Here is a 10363-nt window from a genome sequence, read left to right on the forward strand (position 1 = left end):
AAGTATGAAAAAGCATAAAATACTAATATGTTTACATACATCCTAATATTGCGAACAGAATTTAGTAACAAATCATATTTAAATTTTATAAAGAACACATAAACATTAAAACACCAATTGGTTATAGAAAGCAGAATGGGAAGAAAACCCATAAAGTATAACTTTCCTTTTATTAAAGAGCAGTATCCTCTGAGAAGAACCAAATCAAACAGTAGTACTCACCCACACTGCAAAATAGTATGTACAAAGGAAAGTTTTAGTGATTGTACTGATTTTATTACTTTTACTAAGCCATTTTATCTTTCTCACACTCAGCCCAAAGAAATAAAGCATAATCTGAAGAAAAATGTCCTCATTACTCCTCACCATGCAAAGGCCTGTGAGGACTGTTCAAAGAGAGCTTGGTGGCTCAAGTGGATCACATGCTACTGTATTCTGACCCACGAGTAGACTCTCATCCTAACCTGGAGGCTGTACTAACTCTGCAGTTGCTCCAGATCTCACTAAACAAGAAAAGAGCTTACACAAGAAAATACAACCACCCATCTGTAGGCTTTCTTTTAGTAGGAGGTGGAAAAGAAGGCCTTTTTCTCAAGTACCTGGATGAAAGGGCTACTGTGATCTAGATTGCTGGATTGATATTGTGTTGTTATAATGAGAAAAAGGTGGACATAGAAACCACAGTCAGATTAAGAAACTTCCACAACTTTTATCAGTTCTTCAAATAGTGGAGCAAGTTCCTTTTCTAGGCTTACAATCAGTCCTGCATTGCTGCTGGCTATGAAACTCACTACCAAAGGTAAATGATTGAACCAAACCACCTCGTAGGTATTGTAGCAGCAGATGATGCTTTTATTTTTTGAAAGTCCCAGTTTGCTTCCTTTGTCTGTTGCCAAAGCAAAAACAGACAGAAGCCAGGCCTCAAAGCACGCTCAGTGGGGCACTGTCGTTGGCCATTTTCACAACAAGTATTCCATCTCTATCTGATACAACATCATGAAACCCTTCAACATTTGGTAGCTTCTTATACAGGAACTGCTTTACATCATCTGCCAGGCCATGCTGTTCCAGCCTCCGCTCCTGCCCTTCTCTGCTGCCCCAGGGTCTCCTAAAACATCCCAGCACCAGCTTCAAACACAGCTTCCCCGTCAGCTGCCATCATGTGACTATCAAATCTTAGACTTTGAATTTTGTGACATGTTAGCTTGATTAAATGAAGACAAGTATTTCTATTTATGCAAAGTTTAGTTTCTCATGTGTTGATTTTTATTAGTATACAGTCTAATTGATGGGTTTTTCAAATAAGCTTTTAGTTTCACATTATCCCCATGAGAAATTTATAATTAATGCCACTAGAAAATTACACTGGGGTTATATTTAGTCGATCTTTGTCAATAGAAAACAAAAGCATGAATCTAGCACTAGCTGGGAAAAAACATAACACAAAATTGCTTTAGAATAAATAGGTTAAATTTTGATTAATTTACTTACAACTACAGTTTTCTCTGATGACATTCTATTTGGGTGGTGTGCCCACCTTTGTTTACATTCATCATTTTATCTTGTCATAACTATCATTCCTTTATACACTGACATTTTTGCTTAAAATAATCATTTAAAAGGAGAAGCCATAATTTCTCTATTTTGAAGTCATTCTCTGGGCTTTGTTTTTCTTAATTATGCTTGGTTTATCATAATAAGGAAGAAATTTGAGTCTCAAAAATGTGTAAGCAACATTAAATAAGGGTAACCTTTGAGACCAAACAGAAATGTAAAGGTAAAAAACATCATAACTAGAAAAAATTTCTTTTTCCACTACTGTAATTTTATTATGTTATTGCTGCTACTGTCAGTAGAATTATCAATTATCTGCCATAGCTGTCTATTTCCTTTTGTGAGTTTTTCCCCAACATTCTGAGCTATGCATAATGGTTGGATCATCTTTAGCCATAGTATTGCCTAGGCACATTTTTTTCTGATTTTTATATGCAGTTTGACTAACAAAATACTTCAAAGGCAAATACAAATTTGGGTAAAGTGTGTGGCATGGTTACTAAGGAAAGGCAAGACAGAGAAGCCAGGCTACCCTGAACCCAGAGTCTCTTTTCTGGACTGACCTAATGTAAATCCAAAGAGCTCATAATTTATGCTATTGTTAAATTTGGAAGATAGCCAGTAGAGTTATAATTACTCATTTGTTTATTATTTGCTGACCACAGAGTCAAATGCAGAGCAAAGTGAGAGAGAATCATAATGACTAACATTTGCTCCAGCATAGCTTCTCTATTCAGAAATGTCTAAGCCAAACATTATATTTTACTTAGTATTAATTACTATTAAATTTGTAAGAAAGCACTTAAACTTTATTTGCTTTAGTTTCCACATCTACAAATGAGCGGATAATAACTATATACACTTCACATAATTTACATATAAAATGACTTTACCAAATGGAAAATACAAATAAACAAATGAACTTTATGTAAAGAGAACATTTGCAAATGTGCATAAGGATAAATATACATAGTATATAGCCAGTGTGTGATTAAAAGAATGAAGACATTACTGTACTGTTGTCCTAATAAATAATTTGATGTTAGACAATGAAGGGATTTGGAAGCTGGAAAAATTTACTTATGGTATTAAGAATTTTTTTTCATCAAGTTTATTTTGAAAATATCCTTTTCCTATTCAATGTGCTTCTTGTGCCTTAGATTTTTTTCTTCCTATTAGATTATGCAAGAAAACCTGTGGATACTTTTTCTTTAATGTTCCTTTCTTTCAAAACCCTTAATGCTCTTTACGCAGTGAATATTTTAGATCTGCTTCTTTAGACTTCATATCTGAAGAGTTATCATAAAGGCAAATGTGTTTGGTTGTGCAACTCAAGTTGAGCAAATATATGACTAAGTTTAACATCAAGTAGGGCACAGCTAGAAATCAGAAGAGCTCACCTTTGGTTAGTTTGCACGGTACAGTTCAGGGTTTACTGTCTAGAAGCATTTCCATATTTGTCTGTGAATACTGTAATTTGAGAGGGAGTTTTCTCTGTTTCATAATGCCTTGAATTATCTTTCTCTGTAGCTTACATCCTAGAGCCATATCTACTAGTCCTGGGGAAGTTGTTAGAAAGAAATAACAGGGCTGCAGAAGACACCCAATTATGAAGAGGTTAAAAGCTAAAATCATAGAAATGCATTTATATCTACACAACTATCTTAGCAGAACAGTCAGCTGAAAAAAAAATGAAATACTTTCTTTGACTGCTCTATAAGAATGAGTAGCATATCTCATTAAGTTGCTGCTGAGGGGTACAAAGTGAAAATCCACTGTTCGCTCTCCCCATATACATACAGAGGACTAAAAGTAACAATGGAGAAAATAATGCAGAAGGGAAGCCAGAACTTGTATATCCTGGTTCACTTACAATGCTGAATTTTGAACTTGAGGGAATATAGCAAGGGGCAAGACTATTCAAATAAATATGGATACTTTTTTGACCATAGCAAAGACCTCAGTTCATACCCAGCTTATCTTCCACCCGCAAAAGGTGTCTCAAATAAGGATTGTTGCCTCTTTTATGAAGAGAGCATTGTACTCTGCTTCAGATAAATAAGTGAAGAAAAGAATAGGGCAGATCTTACACACTCATTAAACCCACGTAATAAGGTACGTGGTAGTGTTCATTTAACAATAAATGGTTAGTAAGCATCTACTCTGTGACAGTTTCCTGGTGTTGGTGACACAGTTCTAAATGAGGCAAAGTCCTGGTCTTATGAAACTTATATCCTAATGGAAGAAGAGACTAATAATTAACAAATTAAGTGTTTAAATATATAATTAATCATGTCAAGTAGTCATAAGTGCTATGAAATTATTTCCGTTAGTAACATGAAATAGCTATGAATAGATATTGCACCTAAATCAAAGTGAACCATTATTCAGAAAGAACTTGTAGGAATATAGATCATGAAGAAGCACACTTCAGATGAGTTCCCAATTTCTTCCACAGAAGCAAAGTATCTAAATTGAGATAAGCAACAAATGTCATTGATTTATTCTCTCCTTTCTTACAGGGATACCTGGGACAATTTCTGAAGAAGTAGGTTCTTATTAAAGTTGAAAAAAGGCCTAATCTTCTTAATATATTTTAAATATTTTGTATAAATTATTTCTTTATTATCTTGGAAGAACTGACACTAATAATAATCCAAGAACTTTTCTCCAGGAGAATTATTAACTTTAGGTTTTCAAACTCAGAGCCAGCGAGGATACATTTCAACCAAGGAATGAAAACAAAATCAGTACAAATATGTGCGTGAAAAATATTTCAGGCTTTAGAGCTTCAATATTTCAGAAAGGTTGCTTCCCCACACAAAATTCTCTAACTTTGTATTGGTATACTTAATGTATTTGATTACCATACACTTCAGTTAGGAGTTTACAGTGACGCTTATTTTTAGGTAATTGTATTCTGACTCCCTTTTTTCATGGGTCCTGGCCTTGTATAATTTTGTCACACTTTTCATGTCATTGGGTTGCATATTTTATCTTAGGTAGGGCCACAGTTTGCAGCAAAGGGATGAGGAATTGGGGCCCGCACGTAAGAGTAGCTGAGTATAAGGTGCCTTTTATTAGACACCATCACACTTAATTGCCCCTTTCTCCTTTTCCTAATTTCTTCATCTTTTTCATGGCACACATGTTTACTGAATATCTATGCGTGCCATGCATGGAGATGGGACTGGGAAAATAATTTATTTCTTTGTGAAAGTTATACTAATATGACAAGCTAACTTCATTAGTTAAGCCCAAGGAATAAGCATTCATTCTAAATAATTATACAAAATCCTAGGAAACACTCAAAATGATGAGCATTTGCTCTCTGCATAAAAATGGTGAAATAGCTAAATTCAGTAGGTACAGAAAATCAAAGATTAAACATATATTATAGCACACAATACCAATTTTCAACAAGCTTCACACCTCTGAGTGTGGTCTGTTTCTCAGCCATGGAAGATATGACCAATAAAAATAATTAACTTCACATTGATAATGAATTGCCGAGACTTTCCTGAGAATTGCTTTATCAGCACTATGTGGAATAATAAATCAGCATTACTCATCACCAGCATGACTCAAAAACACTAGTAAACTTCTTTAATCTCCGTGACAATTTCCCCTTTATAATTAACCCTCATTAAAAGGCTGTAATTTTTTTTTGGAAAGGATCAGCAATGGCATAAATGCAACTAACAACAGCTGTAAAACAGGTGTTTGATGTTTGGTTTGTCATGAGTAATTCATCACTCATGGAGTGACTCAATTTTTTTTTTTACTTTTTCATTCTGTTCAATTAAATGATGAAATATCCTTAGGTTTATCATTTTTTAGTTGCTACATGCAAAGAGGTAGACATTTCTTTTCTACTGCAATAATAAAATCTGTTCTAAAGTTTTAAGAACTCTTTGTTATGTTCCATTAGGATATACCAATGGGGAACAAGATCTGCCTTGATTAAGTACCTAGTGATCAAATTGAACAATTCAAACACAAAAAACTAATAATGGTAATGGTTTATACTATATCGAAAATAAAACCTTTCCTGAGTCCATAGTAACATTTAAAAGAAAGAGATAAAAGAAAGCTCTTAGTTGCAGAAAAAATGGTAGCTAATAAACTTAGATATAACAATACAATGAGAAAACCACCAGTGACCTTTTCAGTTAGTAGTTCAATATTGATTTAGAAACAAATCATACATAGATGCAAAGAGCATTAAGTGAAATGTCACAGGAGGACAATAAGTTAATATATTTTCATAGTAGGAAGCCACAAGTTGCTTATTAGTTACAAATGGAAATACCTCTCTAATGAATAGCTGCAAAACACCCTCAACCCAGACTTCAAGCTCAACATGACCATAATGGCTCAGAGAGACACCATACATTTCAATGAAAGTACACATATTACATGTGCAAATTCTTAGAAAACAATGTTAATGTAAATCTAATCATTCCCATTTCACATAAATCAGAATATGGACATTCCTCAAGATAACCAACCTGGATATTTTAACACATCATCCTTATGAAAGAAGAATCATGGGGATATTTTGGATTAAAGAAAGATAAAGAGACCTAAAAATAAGTGCTGTAAGTCATCCTTAATAGGATCACAGAACACAAAAACATTTTACAGATTATTTGGAAAAATTTTGGAAAATTTGCATACAAACTTCACATAATTGTACCATTGCTGAGAATTTTGTATGGGATAACAATATGGAGATTTTGAAGAAGGATGTTCTTATTCTTAGGAGAAAGAGGATAGAGTATTTATGATTCAGTGTTAACCTATAAACATTTCAATTTCAAGTGTTTCAACAAAAACGGTGATATAGATGAAGGTATGGGTCCAGAAAATGTTTTAAAATAACATTTGAGGAAATGGTTTATTATTATATAATGCCACTCTCAGATTTTCTTAGGTGCTTGGAAACAAAATGCAGTCTTAAAATAGAGCGACCTTTTTTCATATCATAATTATTTTATAAATAAAGCAAATAATTTTAGTTTGTCTTTAAATGTTCATGAAAAATTGTCTATGTTTCAAATTCCCTGATAATCAAAGAATAGAAAGGGTTTTGGGAAAGGAAACAAGAAATAATAATGAAATTTTGTGATAAAATAAATATTAAGGAAGGAAAGATACTTGCATGATTGTCTACATTTTTAATCCACCTTTGCAACAAGCGCCTTGTATGCTTTATTTCTTACTTTATTCCAACTTCCTAGCATAGTGCTACCACAAATTCAGTGTTATACAGATATTTGAAAAAATGTAAAGCTATAAAAAGTGACTTTAAACACATGGTTTCCACTCATTAATTTCTTGTTTATATAGTACATTTGTTACTGTTAGAATTGACACAGTGTCAGTGACTAAAATCCATTCTTCATTTCAGATTATCTTCGTTTTAACCTAGTGTTCTTTTTATTGTGATCCAGGATCACATTCAAGTTACTATATATGAGGTACATCTAAATATCTTTAGATTACTTTAGTCTTTAAAATTTCTCAAACTTTCCTTGTCTTGGCTGATTTTCACAGATTTGAGAGGTACTTACTAGCTACTGAGTAGAATATTGGTATTTTTTTTCCTGCTATGTTTCTCCTGACTAGTCTGGAGTTATGGGTTGTGGCAAGAAGGTAATAGAGGAAAAAGTACCATTGCTCTCACATAAAATCAAGATTTCATGCAAACACAGTGCTTCTGCACTGTTGATATTAGCCTTGTTGGCCTGCCTGGAGTGGTAATCAACTGTGTCTGCACTGCAAAGTCGCTCACAAACCCCACATCCACATTGTACACTTTTGAAGGAAGTTATTGTGCACAACGGACACTAAGGCACTAGTGTTTATGTGCCAAATCCTTGAGAGAGAAAAGGCTGTAAAATATATTTGGCACTTTTCTGAACAGTAATGTTTTCTATTCGTTTCCCCTTATTCATACAATCATGTATGCAAGCCTGAACTTATGATTTTTCAAAAATAATTCGTAAAATCCAGTACTATGTTACTTATGTTTTCTATCAAAGTTTTCCAGCTTTGGCCATTTGAAGATCTCTCATTTGGCTTGTATATCACTTCTTTTGCTTTAAATTTTTTAAATAATTGTATTTGTCCGTGTTTACAGTTTATGTAGTTTATAAAGATCTTGGGGAGTGGTTACTTGTACGTATTGTAGTGTATGCACCGCTTCTTTGCTTCTTTTAACTCCTTTCACTTTCTTTCCTCTCCTTTCCTCTTCCTTCAGTTCCCCTATCCCATTTTTCATTCTTCTTGATAGTCCATGTTCTAGTTCATGTCATGGCATGCAATGTTTACACACTGGGGTTATGTTCCTGTACACAGCATATCTTTGTTTTTCTTATTTCCCCTTCCCCTCTTCATCATCCCTCACCATTTCCTTATTGCAAGAGATCCATCTCCTTGTCCCTTTCTATCCATCCTTTATCATCTTCACTGTACTTTGCCTCACTCAAATGATCGATACTATACGGTGTTTAAGATTATTTGGTTTCACTCTAAATTATGTTTTCCAAGTGCATCTTATTTTCCTACAAAAGGTTCAAATTTATCATTTTATAGCTGAGTAATATTATGTTATATATAGATACCACATTTTGTATCTAATTGTCCATTCGTGTGCATACAGGCTGCTTCAAGAATTTAACCATTCTTAATTTTGCTGTTAAAAACATTAGTATGCATGCATTGTTGTAGTCTGATGACTTAAGCTCTTTGGGGAAGATGCTTAGCAGGGGGATGGCAAGGTCATTTGCAATTTCTAATTTCAATTATTTGAGAAATGTCTATACTGATTTCCATAGTGGTTGTACTAGTTTAAATTTCCATGAACCATAAAGGAGGGTTCCTTTTCTAGCACAGCCACACCAGCATTTGTCCTTGTTTTGTTTCTAAATGATTGCCATTCTTTCTGGAATAAGATGGAATCTTAGCATTGTTTTAATTTGCAGTTCTCTAATGGCCAGAGATGTTGAACTTTTAAAAATATTGTCCTTGTTTTGTTTCTAAATGATTGCCATTCTTTCTGGAATAAGATGGAATCTTAGCATTGTTTTAATTTGCAGTTCTCTAATGGCCAGAGATGTTGAACTTTAAAAAATATATATATTTTTTTTCATTGAGTTTATTGGTACATTTTAGGTATACAGTACAGTTACATTCATCATTGGGATCTTGTACCTTTACATGACAGGTATTGGTTCTCATTTTTCCCCTTATCCCTGCCCTCCCTTCACCCCCCTCCCTTTCCTATTTACAAATACTTTATTTTCATTTTTTCATTTTCTCATATTTTTTATATATCTGTTGATCATTTGTATTTCTTCTGCCTTGAAGTGCCTGTTTATTTCTTTTATCAATTTATTGACTCTTGGTCTTTAATTTTAACTGGTTAAACTTTTTTGAATTATTTGTATATTCTAAATATTAGTCCTCTGTCTGAGGCTGTCAAAAATGTTCCCAGTCTATAGATGCTCTCTTCACTCAGTCGATTGATTCTTTTGCTGTACAGAAGCTTTTAAGTCTGATATAATCTTATTTGTTGATTCTTGCTGCTATTTCATATGCAATTGAAGTTCTGTTTAGAAAGTCCTTTCCTATACCTATGTCTTCCTCAAGTGTTTTCCCTATTTTATCTTCCAGTAAGCTTAATGTTTTTGTTTAAATGTTTACAACTTTGATCCATTTTGATTTTAATATATGATGAGAGATACGTGTCCAGTTTTGTTCTTCTGCAAACAGATAACCCCCCAGCATGGTGCTGGATGTAGACATTTGTATACCATGGGGACATGGTGCCAATGTGACCTTCCACTCCTATGTAACTCAGGCTGAATCTGGCCTCTAACTACATGAGCTGGGTCCCTGTTCACGAGCTCCAGCCCCTCAGCAGGACTCCCTCTGGCCTGCTTTCGAACCACCAGCTGTCTCCTGTGGCTGTCCTTCCCTCATCCACTCTGGGAACATGGCAGTGTGGAGTATTGCTTAGTGCCAAGAGGCTGCTCTGGGACCCAGATTTGAATGTTGAGCTTTTCCCCCAACTGCATTTCCACCAGCTCCTTTCCCACAATTGTGGTGGCCGGCTATGGACTGAAGCCATTCACTAAGTACTCCATGCAGTATTCCATGCTTTACTTGCAAGTTCCAATTGCCTCTGATTCTCTGTCTTCAGACGGTTCTATCTTCCTTGTGAAATATTTTGCAGATGTCTCTGAACAGTGTTCTTTGGGTTGGATTGGAATTTTCAAAGCAGAATTCAGACATGGCTAGCACAATATGTAGTTAATTCATCTCTACGTCTCTTTCCCTTATAATAGATTCTCCTCTTCTTTGTGTTTCTTGTTGATGTTTTCTGATTCTCTCCAAAATGACTCCTCCTCCACTCACACGTGTTGGATCTTGCCGATCATTCCTTCTCTTTCCTCATCTATTATGATGTGACTCGTCCTCTAGTCAGCCATGTCGAACCCCCTATTCTGGACTTTTGCCTCATCCAAGATCGAGTCCAAGATTGAGTCGATTGTTTGGCTGGCACTTCTGCTGTCCCAACTAGAGGGAAAACAGTGCAGACCCAGCTCTAAGCTGGAGTTGGTTTAGACCAGGGGTGGAATCCACAGTTATAAAATTGCTCAAGGACCAGCTCACAGGTCTGAATTTCCTGCCGGGACTGCAGCTCTGAACATTCCTCTATATCACTTCAATATAACCCTATTGAGATTTTTTTTCAGCACTGTCTATATTCTGGTATTTTTTATTCTGGTATTCCACCAAA

General features: G+C 34.7%; 1 protein-coding gene across 1 annotated transcript; it reads right to left on the reverse strand.

The window, feature by feature from the left end:
* Nucleotides 1–689: 689 nt before the first annotated feature.
* On the reverse strand, nucleotides 690–5014 carry LOC104851335 (ragulator complex protein LAMTOR3-like). Its single transcript, XM_033760465.1, is given in 4 exon segments — nucleotides 690–910; nucleotides 913–934; nucleotides 937–1108; nucleotides 4965–5014. Coding segments are annotated over 4 exon segments (465 nt in total).
* Between the last annotated feature and the right edge of the window lie 5349 nt (nucleotides 5015–10363).

The sequence above is a fragment of the Fukomys damarensis genome, unplaced genomic scaffold (assembly GCF_012274545.1).
Source record: "Fukomys damarensis isolate Sample0158 unplaced genomic scaffold, DMR_v1.0_HiC HiC_scaffold_39, whole genome shotgun sequence".
Classification (NCBI taxonomy): Eukaryota; Metazoa; Chordata; class Mammalia; order Rodentia; family Bathyergidae; genus Fukomys; species Fukomys damarensis.